Source organism: Ovis canadensis, chromosome 9 (assembly GCF_042477335.2).
Source record: "Ovis canadensis isolate MfBH-ARS-UI-01 breed Bighorn chromosome 9, ARS-UI_OviCan_v2, whole genome shotgun sequence".
In the NCBI taxonomy this organism is placed as follows: domain Eukaryota; kingdom Metazoa; phylum Chordata; class Mammalia; order Artiodactyla; family Bovidae; genus Ovis; species Ovis canadensis.
In genome coordinates this window covers 13,269,544-13,284,961 of record NC_091253.1, presented here as the reverse complement: position 1 = coordinate 13,284,961, position 15,418 = coordinate 13,269,544, and the positions used below count along the sequence as shown (strand labels likewise).

General features: G+C 49.0%; 1 protein-coding gene across 1 annotated transcript in view; it reads right to left on the bottom strand.

The window, feature by feature from the left end:
- B3GAT2 (beta-1,3-glucuronyltransferase 2) overlaps positions 1-11,324 on the bottom strand; it is a 113,303-nt gene extending 101,979 nt beyond the window's left edge. Inside the window, exon 1 of the mRNA XM_069599497.1 lies at positions 10,683-11,324. Within this exon, the coding sequence (XP_069455598.1) occupies positions 10,683-11,282 (600 nt within the window). The 5' untranslated portion in view covers positions 11,283-11,324. The remainder of the gene's footprint in view (positions 1-10,682) is intronic.
- Between the last annotated feature and the right edge of the window lie 4,094 nt (positions 11,325-15,418).

The window sequence follows — 15,418 nt, the reverse complement described above, 5'->3', positions numbered from 1 at the left end:
GGGAAGCATACTGTTCATTCAATCATAAAAGTGTTTTTTAATTGAAGTATAGTTGATTTGCAATATTATACTAGTTTCAGGTGCATAGTGATTCAATATGAAAATTGATTCAATGTGGAAATCACATGCTTTGCAACAATTTTACATGATTTTTAAAATGTCATCAACTTGAAAATATCCTAGAAGTTATGCAATTTTATCAAATTCTTTTGGGTGTTATATGAACAGAAAATGCCAAGGGCCCCTAGGAGTGGCCACATTTCCGACCAGAGACTGGCGGGGCAGTTCAGGGTCTGCGGAAAAAGAACAGAGAGAGGAAGGAACTCTGTGCATCCTCACAGCCCGGGGGCCTGCGGATGGAAGGGCACACACACACGTGCTCTCTCTCCCCAGCTACTACATCTTCCTCAGGATGGCAGGAAATGGGCTTTAAAATCCTTTTATTTATGAAAATGCAATGGCAACCCACTCCAGTACTCTTGCCTGGAAAATCCCATGGATGGAGGAGCCTGGTAAGCTGCAGTCCACGGGGTCGCAAAGAATCGGACATGACTGAAGTGACTTAGCAGCAGCAAGCAGTATTTTTAAAACAAGAAGGCGGCTCAGGGTGGACCTCCCAGTCGGTGCCAGGCAGCAGACGCCCCAGTGATCCAGTCTAGACTGGAGAGCCAGGCACGGGAGAGTCTGTCAGACTGGAGCCTCCCTGCCACCTCAGTCAACTGGTGTGGGAGAGACCCATACGCTGAACCTTCCCATCCAACAAGCGACCTTAAAAATCAAGCGATTGCTTCTAATCATGTGCTTTAACAGAGAAAACCATAATTCCAAAAGATACACACACCCGTGTTCACAACAGCACTATTTACAACAGCCAAGACATGGAAACAACCAGGATGTCCATAGACAGAGGAATGGAAAGCAAAGCTATGGTCCAGATACACAGTAGGGTATTACTCAGCCACAAAAAGGGACAAAATGGTGCCATTTGAAGATCTGTGGACAGACCTCGAGACTGTCATACAGAGTGAAGTAGACCAGAAAGAGAAAAATATATCATATATTAATTCGTATATGTGGAATCTAGGGAAATGGTTCAGAAGAGCCCACGTGCAAAGCAGAAATTGAGACACAGACATACAGAACCAACATACGGACAATAAAGGGGGGAGGGGGTGGGATGAACTGGGAGACTGGGCTAGGTATATATACACTACTATTTGTAAAACAGATAGCTAACAAGGACCTGCTCAGTGCTCTGTGGTGACCTAAATGGGGAGGAAATCAGTAAAGGGTGGGGGTGCGGTATTTGTATAACTGATTCCCTTTGCTGTACAGCAGAAATTTACACAACACGGTAAAGCAGCTATATCCCGGTAAAACATTTTTTAAAAATAGATTCATTTCATTCCTACTAAGCTGCCCTCTCCTTTGTAACAGACTGTCTCCTTGATTCATTTATTGATGCCAGAAAGAATCTATTATGCGATGCATCTCAGGTCCACGCCAGGGGCAACAGCTGCGAAGGGTACTGACAGGCACACCCAAGAGCGGCAGGAAGTTGCATGTAAGTCCTCCTCTGAGACCCGTGCACCCAACCTGCAAGCTCTCACCCAGTCCCTAACCAGCTCCACACCCACGAAGAACACTGTGGTACCTCCTTCTAGCCTAAAACCTCCTTAAGATGGTTTTTACTCGCTCACATCTTGCTTCCTCCAGGACTCTTTATAGATAAGCCCTGTTTAATGCATGTCTTTCTCATCATTGTCCTAACCCAGTGGCGTAATTGAAATCGCTGATCTACCAGTTCCTCCTGGCACGGACTAATTTGGGAAAGTCCTGTACCTTGGCCCATCCTCCTCTCCAGGCTTCCGGAAGCACAGTCTAGGTTTCAGGAGCAGAGGACTCAGAGGCATCTCCCCAAGTGAGACAGAGTGGCTCCCTGGGGGACCCATCACCTGGGCAGTCACCAGTAGAGAAGCAGGGAAAAGAACATTTATAACCGTCCTCTGTTCAGTATTTCTTGGAGCCATTGGAGGAGGCAGGCAACCCTCTCGGATGTCCCATGACCACCAGGTGATGAGACTGGACTTGAACCTGGGGCTGTTTAAGCCCCAGGCTCCCACCTGAGCCCCCCACCAGCCTTCCACCTCTCACATGTGGGAAGTGGGTCAAACACCCTGTGGGCTCGCAGTCACTCCCACACCCTCTCCTTGCTCTCAAGCAACCACAGGGATGCCTGGCTACAGACTACGGTTCGTGGTCTCTCTCCCCATCTCTCCTTAGCACTGAAAGCTCTCAGAGTCAGAGCAGGAGCCAATTTTTCTTCCAGTTACTACTTAGAGGGCTCAGCATAACCCTAGTCACACGAACAAACTGCAAGGCGGCGGTCCGACAATCTCTGAAATAGCTTCCTTTGGGGATGGACCCCCTTAGCTCCAACGTTTCCTACAATCCACTCCTTCATTCAGTAGGTATTGAATGAGCACTTAGAATATGCTGGACACTAGAGACACAGCAGTGAACAGAAGAAACTACCTACCTTGATGGAGTTTAAATTCTAGTAGGAGAGCAGTAAACTTCAATACTGATGTTAGCTGCTAAGACGCATCACGACCGTCTACATGAATGAATCCTTGGTACAACCGGATGTGCATTATATATCTACAATTTTTCTGTTGATCTAGTATCTACCTTATCCAAGTTCTTCTTAAAAAATTAGAGATTAAAGATTTGCCTGCAGGGGGATCTAAAAAGCACACGTGAATAAGTTAAGGCATGCCCTTCACACTGCTGTGTAACACTTTCCAAATTCACAGACTGGTTCAAACGCGGCTCCTTCTGCCCCCTCCCCCGCCAGACCCCCTCCATCCTTTAGATGTCAGCTCAAATGTCGCTTCCTCCACAACCACAACTACAACTCACGACTGCATCAGGGGCTTCTGCTGTACACGCCCAGGCACCTGCGTTTTTCTCAGCAGGCTCTGATCTTAGCATACAGCTTAGGTCCAGAGGCTTAAAAGAAGAGGGCAGAGATACTCTGTGTTCACAGAAGGGCTCTATCCTGCTGTAAGTAACACAGAGTCTGGCACATGGGAGGTATGCAACTAATACTTGTTAAGTAGGGGAGAAGGATACTGATTTGTTCCTTTCAAACATCTTCTAAATATGGTCATGTTTAAGCTCAGCTGGGCACAAGGAAACTGGTGGAGTGATACACTACTGAGGATAATTTAGATCAGGGAGATCTCAGTGGAGAATGTTCAGTGTCTAGCATGCGCAGCTTTCACTGGTCAGATAAAGATCAATTGACAAATACCTTCCATGCAGATTGCAGAAAGGACAGTCTTAGATACTGAATGTAACGTGTTGCTGTTTGTTGTTTAGTCACCAAGCTGGGTCCGATTTTTTTTGCAACCCCATGGACTGTAGCCCACCAGGCTCCTCTGTCCATGGGATTCCCCAGGCAAGAATACTGGAGTGGGTTGCCATTTCCTTCTCCAGGGGATCTTTCCAACTCAGGGATCAAACCCACATCTCCTGCATTAGCAGGCAGATTCTTTACCACTGAGCCACCAGGTACTGTTTAACATTCTCTGTCCACTGACAGAGGAGATGGATAGAGGGAGAAAAAAAAACTACTGAGTTTTCAGTTATTTGGGGGAAAAGACCATATAATCTGACTTGGGGTAAGGAGCATGTTTACCCTTCCCTTAGCTCAGCCATCCTCAAGATTTTCCTAGCATGCAGAAACTCAAGATTTACTAATTTTGCATTTAATCCAGAGAAATTTCTAGGCCCAAAAAAACCAAACAGGCCAATCAACAAACCTCCCACCCACAAGGGAGGAGGCAGGCGAGCCGGGTGGTGTGGCCAGCAGTGGCCAGCATAAGCAGACCAACGGCTCTGACTTGCTCGTCCTGTGCTCCAGGGGCAGCTGCCCCAGCGCCCCTCTGCCTGCCGCCCATGTCAGCATCAGCTCAGATTCGCTGAGGTCCCCAGCCCCTCTCCTCCACCCCGATGGTAAGGCACCCAGCCCACCGGAAGCAATCCAGTGTCACCCCCATTTCCATTCCATCCTGAAATGTATTCTTCCCTTCACTCTGTCCACTCTGACATGCTCAGCAGATTACCATTGCTGACGTTTGTACATCAATTGAGGAAAAAAGTTAATGCTGTATTTTCTTGCAGAAATTAATTATTAAAAAAATTTTATTATTATTTCATTCTTGGTTGTTCCCCACAGCTTGTGGGATCTTAGTTCCCTGACCAAGAATCAAACCCACGCCCCCTGCATTGGAAGCACAGAGTCTTACTCACTGGACCACGAGGGAAGTTTCCCAGAAGTTAATTCTTACTTGTTCCCAGGAATAGACAGTTCAAAAACATAAAAGGCTTCAGGTTATTCTGCTTATTTAGCAGTTTTCAGCTGACTTGAAAAAAGAGTCTAAAAGTCAAATGGTCCCTTAGTGAGATAGTGAGGAGATGACGTTATCATAAATCCAAGTTACATCAGGAAGAAAAGGGCAAGAGAGAAGATCACAAGTTGATGCAGCCAGGAAGACAGACCTGTATGTACAACTGAGCCACTCTCCTGCACACCTGCCAGGAGCATAACACTGCAAACCAGCTGTGCCTCAATAAAGAATCCATTTAATGAAAGGAGGACAGATCTGCCCGAGCTCAAGCACAGCAGCCGCTAGAACAGTATGAGAGACTTCTGCCGGTCAGATGCTTTACTCACAGCAGTGGATGACATGCGCCCATCGGATGGTACAGTTTAGTGAGATGGGCTGCACGGGACCCAGAGGTCACGCTCCAGACCTGGTCAGGAGATCTTGTCTCAGACAGCTGCCTGACCCTTTAAGTGACTTCCTGCTATGGCAGCTCACCTATAAAACGGAGATACTGATTACACTGATCAGGGTTATGACCACATTAGATTCAGGTTGCATTTTTTAAAATCCCTGTATTCATCAAAGAACTGTGTTCACACTTAAATATCAGCATTATAATGGGGGCAACTGGGGGCCATACTAGAATCTACCCAGCAGCTATCAGTCATGCTGATCAAATGAGAGAATCACGTAACACCCTAAATGTGGCCCCTGGGTCACAGTAAGTACTCATTTTGCTTGTATCCATGATAAGGAGTATTTTACATGTTTATTTCCAAGTTACACAAAAATTACCTGGTAGGAACAATGGAGTATTTCAGTGTATTTCTGTGAATTGGAAATCTATTGTAAACCTACCTACTTACCATCCTACCTACTTACCCATGGATTGGTATGACAATTTTGTGTTTCAGGGGGAAAACTTGAGAACGACATAAAACCTAAATTGCATGCTTCAACAGCACTACAAATCAAATATAAATAATGTTATCTCAATTTACGCTGACCAAGCAAATAGTTCATCAGAGTCCAGAAGGTCTGAGTAAACATATCTGAATATTATTAAATTCTGTCCTGAAAAAACCCACTATTAGAGTAGCACCTGGAATAGTTAGTAAATAAGGCTGTTGACTTTGGTTCTCCTATTCTGCTTTTGCAGCATGCCTTCAAAGCAATTACTATTCCATTACTGTTCACACAAGAGAAAATTTACTAGCCTGCAATTTAGAGGTAAGTGGGGTAGACAGAAGAAAATGGAGTCACCCACCAGGATCCAAGAAGCTGCAGACAACAGTCTAAATGCTTAAAAGATACACATTCATCGCCACACACAATAACCCGGACTTGTCTTCATGTCTATTCATGAGAAAGAATAATCAGTGGAAAGCAGGCTGGAGGGAGAAGGAAGATGGAAAAAAAGACAACAGGAAGAGGCAGAAGGGAGAAGGCCTTTGAAACCCGAGGAGTTATTCCTGATCCACTAAAATATCAAGATCCAGATGAAAACTGCTGGTGTCCAGAGAAAACGCTGTCAAAAATGAGCCACAGCTCAAGTACCATACATCCAGGGAAAGTAAAAAAATGTACAGATTTAACACTGATAGACTAGGAAAGCTGTCCATCCTTCTAGACATCCATTTCGAAAAATTCTCACATTTGATCAGACTCACAGCGTGACTAACATGCTCTTAGGAGGGAAGAAATAACACGTGAGGGGCGTGTTTCAGGTAAAATCATCTTTGGATGGTGCTCGCTAAAAGCATCTTTGAGGCTTCTTCACTTCGAAAAGATAATCACTCTACACTAAGTAACTGTGTCAAGGGGATATGGAAAGGGAGCTCTCCTGTCTCCTTCGGGGAAATACATTCATAATCTATTATTTAGGGGGGAAAGTGCCAAACACTGTAAATCTCAATTTATGGCTCCAATGAGCTGCACGTAAAGGGTTGAACATGTAACTAAATTATCAGAAAAGGGCAGGGTGAACTCGCCCCTCATCTCCCCCACTCCCAGCCCCTGCCCAGCACACAAACAGCTTGACTGCACCCAGCACAACATCCAAAGGGCCTCTCTAGTTCACTACTTGCCAGAAACATCTTCCAAATGCAATCTCATTAACTGAGACCTTTCCTGAGCCTGTAACCGTTTTCGAAGTCAGCTTGTCTTCCAGCCTCACCTCGTTAAACTGAGGTGAGTTAAACTTTTAAAAGTTTAACTTTACAGTTAAACTTTTAAAAGTTCTTTCCTTGCTTGGAAAGTGATATTTTTTAACCTTTTGGTTCTACCGGTTTCCCCAAGGTGAAAGCAAGTTCACCTGAAAAGCGGCCTCTTTAAACTCAAGAAACCCTGGAAGGTTTTCTAGCAGAGGACAGAAATCTGATCAATAGTGTTATTGAAAAAATGTGACCAGCTACAGACCCACTTGCCTGTGGCTGTTGCTTCTGTGAAAGCCAGGCAAATCCTTTGCAAATAAGCTTTTCCGGAGAGCTAGATGGATGGAGTGTGCAGGCCGCAGGCAGCCAAGATTACCTGAGAGCCACAGTGCAAACTCCTATCAAGGCCACAAGAAGAGGCCGCTGGGAACCTGATAACTCCAAGCACCTCCATCTCTGATAGGCAGCTCAGCTTCCGCCACAATTCACACAGCTTCCTTTGCAAATGGATTTGGCTGTTAAATGTAGGGTTGTTTGATGCAAATATTTATTTTCTGGCCACACAGCTCAGTTGAAAGGGGAACCTGAAAATTGGCTGGCTGGCTAGCTGGATGGGAGAAGAAAGCTCAATTCCAGCTAAGCTACCACGGAGGATTAATTGCACCAGAGTGCCTGTTGTGCCTTAAATTTAATTTGGAAAACTTTCATCTTTTACTTTCCTTCATTGGCAGCCAATGCTTAGAGAGCTAATTTGTACCTGGTTCATTTTCCTCCTTTTATCTTATCTACGTTAACATCAACCATGGAAATGAGAAGCACCATGAATAAAAGATGAAGCTTGCCTCGGGACATTCTTTCCTGAGGTACTGTGAATTACTTAAAAACTAATCTGTGTGTGCACCATAGAAAGGGCTGAGATATATGCCGGGCCCTCCAGCATCCCTGATCAGCATCTTCCCTTCCCCCAGGGAGCTATAGTGTTTAGATGTCTTAGCTGGTCATACCTTTTCACCAAGAGAGCAGTGTCTAGACTGCAATCCATGTGGAATCATTAATCTAGTGGTGGAGGGTAGGACATCCCATTAATATACAAGACTAAGGATGCATAATTTCCCCTAATCTGGCTTCTCAGAGAGGTCAATCTTGCTTGCCATGCAAATAAAAGAATATGCTGTAATAAAGAAAACTTAATGTCTCAACATACATGCCTGGGGAACAGAGAGATGCCTTTTTTGGTTCAAAACACTATGTTGGGGGAGGGGTGGTGGGCAAGAAAGGGATTAGTACTAAAATCCCTGCCTGGGAGGAACCCCGAGAAGCTACAGGACTTAAATTCTAAGTGTATCATGCATATTATGCTTAAAAAAAAAAAATCCCTTCTGTTGTGTATTTGGCATACTTGGCACCTCTCCATAAATAAGAGACACACATGTTTGTAAGTTTATTTTGAATATTTCATTACTTCCAACCATACAAAACATTAGTATCTTAAAAGTTTAGCTTTTTTTCCCCCATATAGTTTCCTCTCGGCTGACACTTTTTTTTTTTGGCCCCCATCCTCTTCTCTTTATCTTCTCTCTTTCTTTTCCTCTACGGAGCAATGAAAAAACCTCTTGCTGCTTCATATCCACCACGAACAAGACGTCTTTCAGCTTGGGAAGCATCAAAGAAAGACTGTGTTCTGGGCGGTTTCTCTGGCGCTCTGTGCCAACTCCTCCCTTCAGTCCAATGCCTCACACCAGTGGGCTGGAAGGGGGGAGCAACTGAGACTCACTGCCCTTCACAGCCCATTCCCCTAAAAGGTTAATTAATAAAAATGTGCACTTTTTTGCTTACCCAAGACTACACATTTTCACAAGCAGAACAACTTCCAAGTTGTATAAGAAGAAAAAAGACTTTGGGGGTTGAAATGATGGTGTTCTGAAATATAAGGGTCTTGGCTTCAGAATACAAACCATGTCTTTTGGGGGCAAGAATATGCAGGCAGAATCACAATAAAACCCAACTTAAAAAATCAGCTGATATTTTGAATCTTGGTTATAATGAAGACCATACCATACAATCACAAGCTAATTGATTTCTTCAGAAGAAATACAGGAAGAAAGCCCTCCATCATGAAAGCATGGAAGAGAGGAGAGGAGAGCAATTACTGGTCCTTTTAGTCAAGAAGCAAGAGAGGATGAACAGAAATGAAGGCAACAATTGACCCCAAGAAATGGATTTTTAAAGCTACACAGGCAGAAAAATGAAGCTGGAGAGACACAGAATAGCTCTATCCTGAGGTTATGAAAGCCAAATGGAGATATTAGGATGAAAGCATGGGACGTTCGTGATTTCTGTGAAGAGGGTGCTAAGTTGCTTCAGTCCTCTCCGACTCTGTGTGATCCTGTGGACTGTAACCCTCCAGGTTCCTCTGTCCATGTGATGCTCCAGGCAAAAATACTGGAGTGGGTTGCCATGCCCTCCTCCAGGGGATATTCCTGACCCAGAGATCAAACCTGCCTCTCTTATGCCTCCATCATTGGCAGGCGGGCTTTTTATCACTAGCACCACAGGGGCGGAGGAGGGGGGAATGTCTAGGCATACAGGTCGCCCAGGTTACTTAGGGGAAGGGAAGGGATGATGGAGTCTCAGAGTCAGAATGTCTGGGATTTGGGGAAGAGGAAGGCAACAGTCCCAAGGCATGTCAAAAAGTCCAAGGTCTTTTCCCGCTATATTTGTGGACGAGGAACAAGAAAACACCACCACAGTTCAAACGCATCAATTGATGCGTTTGAACTGTGGTGTTGGAGAAGACCCTTGAGAGTCCCTTGGACTGCAAGGAGATCCAACCAGTCCATTCTGAAGGAGATCAACCCTGGGATTTCTTTGGAAGGAATGATGCTAAAGCTGAAGCTCCAGTACTTTGGCCACCTCATGCGAAGAGTTGACTCATTGGAAAAGACTCTGATGCTGGGAGGGATTGGGGGCAGGAGGAGACGGGGACGACCTAGGATGAGATGGCTGGATGGCATCACGGACTCGATGGACGTGAGTCTGAGTGAACTCCGGGAGATGGTGATGGACAGGGAGGCTTGGCGTGCTGCGATTCATGGGGTCGCAAAAAGTCGGACACCACTGAGTGACTGAACTAACTAACTAACAAGAAAACTGTCAAAACCAGGCAACCCAGCCTCATTCGCAGAACGCACACGCATGCGCACACACTCAGGCTGCAAAGCACCAGCCTCAGGGACAAACACCTGTTCCAACCCGGTGCCTGCTGGCTTTGTGCAACTGTGAGCTCCAAGGGACACTGCCATCCCAGCACCAGCGGGCCAGGCTGTGCCGGGGGCCTCACGGCGAGGACCAAGCAGCAATGGCCGGAGGAAAAGTGGCCAAAGAGGGGCCTGAAAAGGGTCAGGAGAAGGAACCCGGCAGTCCTGCTGATAACCTCGGGCTGTGAAAAAACAGAACCACAGGGCAGGAAGGGCAGTCCCAAACTCAGTTGCCAGAGGGATTCCTCGAAAAGGAGGTCATCTTTAGAGTCGAGAAGGGCCTTTGTGGGGTGCAGGGAGAGATGGTGGGGAAGAACTCCCTACAAGTCAGTGTTTTCACTAGTAACCATTTCCAGCCCAGCAAACTGTCACAGGGAAATGGGTGTCTGGCTGATTCTTAGTCACCATCTTCAGCGTCCTCCTGATATGGCTCTAGACTCAGAATCACATCTGCGTGCACTGAAAAGGCCGTCAGAGACCACCTAGCCTGCCCCCAGGGCGCAGAACCCCTCTCCTTGCAGCCTAGCCTCTCGGGGCTCCATCCTCAGGCCGGCCAGAGCTCAGTTTCTAGAAATCCTACAGGAGCCTCACAGCTGCACCACCGCTTCAGCCCAATCGCGGGGTCGGTGAGTGTGTGTGTGTGTGTGTGTGTGTGTGTGTGTGTGTGTGTGTGTTGGGGTGGGGGGGAAGGGGGGAAGCAAAGCCCCCGCCAGACTCTCTTCAGAAGTCCCGGAGGTCCTCCCACCCTCCTCCAACCCCGGGGATCAGCGCAAGCCGCGGCGCTGCGCCGGGAGTCCCGAGTGGGCGCGCGGGGAAGGGCAGCCGTGGCGGGACCAGCCCAATGGGGTGTCCTCCCGCCCGCCCTGGCTTGCCGCTACCTCCTGAAAGAGCTCCAGACTGTAGGTGTTGTCGTCGTCGGCGAAGAAGAGCACGCCGGGCTGCGCGCGCTGGTGCCCGTGCCTCTGGCGCAGCCAGGCGAGGCCGGCGTTGCGCTGCTCGGTAGCGCGCGGCAGCCCGGGCCGCTTGTAGCGCCGGGGCGTGGGGACGTGCAGGTGAGTGCTGGGCAGCCCCGCGCGCGCCAGGAAGCGGCTCACCAGCTCGCTGCGCGCAGCCGCGTCCTCCACCAGGATCCAGTGCAGCTGCGCCACCTGGCGGAACGTGTTGGCCAGGCGGGTCAGCTCGGCCTTCTGCACCGGGCGGCTGTAAGTGGGCGTGATGGCATAGATGGTGGGCAGCGGCGGCTCGGGCGGCGGCGGCCGCGGCCGCGGCCACGACTCGTTGCGCGGCTCGCGGCCGCGGCCCGGGCCGCCCCGGCGGAGCGGGAGCCGGGCGCCCCCGCGGCCCCCGGAATAGGGCGCGAAGTAGGGGCGCGAGGTGAGCGGGGGCGCGGGCCTGCGCGTGTCCACGTCGAGCATGATGATGACGATCAGGATCCAGGGCAGGAGGATGAAGAAGCGGCTGAACAGCACAGACTTCATGGTGCGCTCTCCCCCGACCTCACCAACGCCCCGAGCGGGGCTGAGCCGGGGCCCCCCAGCGCGCAGTTTGGACAGCGAGGGCGTCCGCGCTCAGGAAGCCGCGGCCCGCGCGCACTCCATGGGGCGGCGGGGCGCTGCGGGGGCGCGGAGCCGGGCGTGCGGGGTCCGCGCAGGTGGCGGGGAGCTCCTGCTTACAGGGCGTGCAGGCAGGCGGGCTGGCCGGGAGGTCCCTACTCCGGGTAGTCTACGGGAAGCGCGACTTGGTCCAGCCGCGCGCGCCGCCGGCGCCGGAGTTGTGCGGGGCGCCAGGAAGGCGGTGATCCAACCGCGCTCTTTCCGAAGCTTGGGAACCGGGAGCCGTCCCGCGGCTCCGCAAGCAAAGGGACTCCAGCCGTGGGTCCTTGGTGCGCTCTCGGGGTGAGGAGACAGGCGTGGGAGACAGGTGACGAGCGCTCTCCTTCGTTACATCCCAGCCGAGGTGGAGAGGACCGGAAGCGAAGCTTGGGATGTCTTGCGCCCAGCTCGGTTCACGCGCCGCCGCGGAAGCCTGTGCCCGGGTCTCTTCGCTCAGCGCCGCTCGCGATAGAACCTCTCCGGGCTCCGGCAGCAAGATCCCAAAGCCTGGAAAGAAAGAAAAACGAGGGGGCGGGGGCGCTGCAGACTCCAGCGGCCCCCCCAGCCCCCAGTCCTCCTGCGGGGAGACAGCAGCGCTGCTACTGGCGGCGTGGGGCTGCGCGGGGAGGCGGGAAGGCGGCCGGGCACCGCCGAATGGGAGCGGGAGGAGGGTCCCCGTCGGGCGCCGCGGCCGCGGGGAGGGGCTGGATGCTTGCTCGCTCGTTCGCTCGCTCCCCCGACCTCCGCGCTCTTAGCTTTCTGAAATGCGGCAAGGTCTTTGGAGACCAGCCAGGAAAACACAGGCACGTGCCGAAAACGCGGGAGACTTCGTGTCGGGAGTGAGAGGAGAGGGGCGGCGGGAGAGGGCGTAGGATACCTCCTCTGGAGCCCGGCGCGGGGTTTGTGTGCTGGGGGTGGACCGCACCGCGCAGACAAGAAGCGCTTTCCCCGAAAGGCAGAGATCATGGACACCCCCGAGAAACGGAGGGGTGCCCCTATGGGTGTTTGACTAGAGAGATGGCCCAGAAGAAAGGATCTATCCGAACCTTTGCTGCGTGGCTGCAGTTAGATCATTGCGGGAAAATTCCTAAAACTCCAGCTGAGTTAGCAGGTTTAACTTATTTTCCATCTGTACTCTGGGTCACAGTTCTTCACAGTCGGCTGCCACCGGAATGATTTCGTTTGACCCTCTCAGCGATCCTTGCGATGAGGCCTGGGAAGTAGAATCACCTTCATTTTTTGGATGAGGAAGCTGGGACTCAGAGTTGGCAATGATCTCGCCGAGGTCAGTGGCGATGGCCCAGCGGAAACGAGACGTAGGTGCCCGGAGTCTAGCCGGTGGCTTCGGCCTGCAAAAGCCACTCCCGGCACAGCCCCCCGGGCGGGCGGCCGTCCTGGCGGTAAACATGGTGCATTCGGAACCAAACGGAGCGCTCGGTGATATGTGGAACCATGATAGTGCCTGGAAGACACGAGGCTCTTGGTTTGGATGTTTGCTATCTAGCGGACCCGCTGGCTGAGCCTCTGGCTGCTTGCAATGGGACAGATGAAAGCAGGATCGCGCTCCCTGGGCACGTGCAAGGGAGGTGCTCGCAGAGCGGCAGCAAAGATTTTCCCCAGCCTGTGATAAATAATTTCTGAGCCCATCTTCCCTCGCTGTCTTCCTCAGTCGTCTTCACAGAGAAACCCTGGCGATCGCGCTCTGAGTGTGCGCACGGGGAATGAATACTCCGGGACTGAGGCTCGCATGTCCAGCGGCTCCGAGGCTCCTGGTTTCTCAGCTCTGTCCTGGCTGCTTCCCCCTGTCTTCCGGTCTTGGCGCGTCCTGAATTTCCCTAATTTACAGCCCAGAGTCTGAAGCCCGAGAGTGAAATGTATAATAATAACCCCACGCGCCGCCCTCACTAGGGATCGCCTCTTCCACCTTCCAGTATCAGCTACTAGCTCATAGTTTAAATTGCACTTTAGATCAGTGCCTCCAAGCACAGGAAACAATGAATCCATCAGACTCCTTCTCATGGTCTCTGATAGCTTAGCGGGCCTCTAAAAATAACACAGCCTTCAGAAAAGTCAGGCCTCTGGGTGCGCCTGGGGAAGTTAGGCTCAGCATTTTGCGGGAGGCAAGGGAGGACGGTTGGGGAGGGAATTCGGTGGAGGCGTTTCTCAAAGTAGCACACACACCCTACAAAGATGACTGAAGTCTGTTTCATCCTGTTGGAATCTTTACATGTAGTTGATGAGAAATGCCTCGTGTGTTACCTGAGTAAAACTGAAGTGGTCACAGAATTGAACTTAAAAGCATCACCAAACTTCATGCGTAGGGACCCTCTGAACCTTGAAACCTATTTCCTGACTGCTTCTTTTGCAGCAACCAGGACTGCTCAGAGAGGAAACACTTGCAAAATCATCAACTTTTGGAATTTATTTTGAGATTTTGACTGGGGTCCAGGATTCACAGATGTCGTACAACACAACCTTTAACCAGCACACAGGAGGTCTGTGGCTCTTTTCTGTTATCCTTAGTCAGCATTCCCCCCAGGTGTACATCACCCACTCATCTGCTGGGAACATGATGGTTCTTGGGGTAGACCTGGGTTTTGTCCCCAGCTGGGTTGGTTGGGCAACTTTAGAAAGTCAATGAGCTTTCCAGAGTCTGTGTCCTCATCTGGAAAAAATGGACTTAACAGAACACACTCCATCAATATCTTCTAAGGATTAAATAGGATATGTTAGGTAAAGTATTTTGCAGAGCAGCTGGCAACATATAAGTAAATGGTGTTTAAATACAGGTTAACACTTTCTCAAAGGAATGTCTTACACCAGGGGATCTACGTGATCATCCTAATAATGCCTCAAAATTGGGCCCCTCCTAAGGATATATTAGTGTGTGTGGTAGAGCCTTCTTCAGTTGGGGTAGAGAGAGGAAGAAAGAGGAAGTCAACTCCCAGTACACGGTGGACCTGTCACACAATAAGGATGACATGACTCCAAGTGACATTTATTTCAAGTGACTGAATATGCCATTCAGTGACTCTAAAATGTGGACCTATATCTTTCACGATCAAATGGTGGCAAAGATACAAAGATATAAAAATTAAGAATGTCCATTTGAAGCCAAAAACCAGGATAAAGTGCTAGTAAGTGCAAAAATGTATTATGCTTTAAAAATATTGAGAGAGTTTATCAGGGCACCAGAATGGAAACAGCTTCTTTAAATGGAAGCATGAACAAAATATTTTTCTGAAGCATAATCACTGAGAGCTATAGTACGTTCCCATAATGTTCATGACACTCTTACATAAAACAGTTTAAACGTGATCTGTGGCTGCTAATGAAGGCTGGTAAAGTCACTAGAGTAATGAAAATAATTACCCAACTCCAGAGCTTCTGTACAACCTCTTGGTGTTTATTTTCATCTAATCTCTCTAATTATTTGTGTAACAAAGTGAGCATTGCTTCATCTGTACTAATGAAGCCTTGGATTGTTGGCATCAGCTACTGTGTTTCAGCATATTCAGCTGTTGTTCTCAAGTAAACAAACAAAGGTTGAAAAAAAAAACACCTCATCTGGGGAGTTAACAAAAAGCATATTGCAGAATCACTAAACGTTTACATTTTGCTTTGATGAGTAATATGCAACGGTTACTTTGGCAGCAGAAAGACTGCAACCCGATTAGAGCTCTGTATGGAGCTGATCCCATTTGGCTTTTGAGCCTGCGGTACTGCTACTGTGAAAAATTAACCTCCAGAAGAGTATTTGGGTACATCCTTGATATTCATAAGTGGGAAGGAGATCAAGAAAAAAAATCTATGCACAATTAAATATTTGTCAGTATCTGTATGATAATATAGGTGTGCAAAGCAGATTGTAAAAGGAATCAACTCACTCATGTGGGAGGAATAATGCAATGGGAATGTATTGATAATCAATACCCACCTCATGTGAACATAAATATTTTCTGTTATGATATCAGATACAATTATGTGGAAGAACAATGTCAAAATAAATAATTTAGATAGTC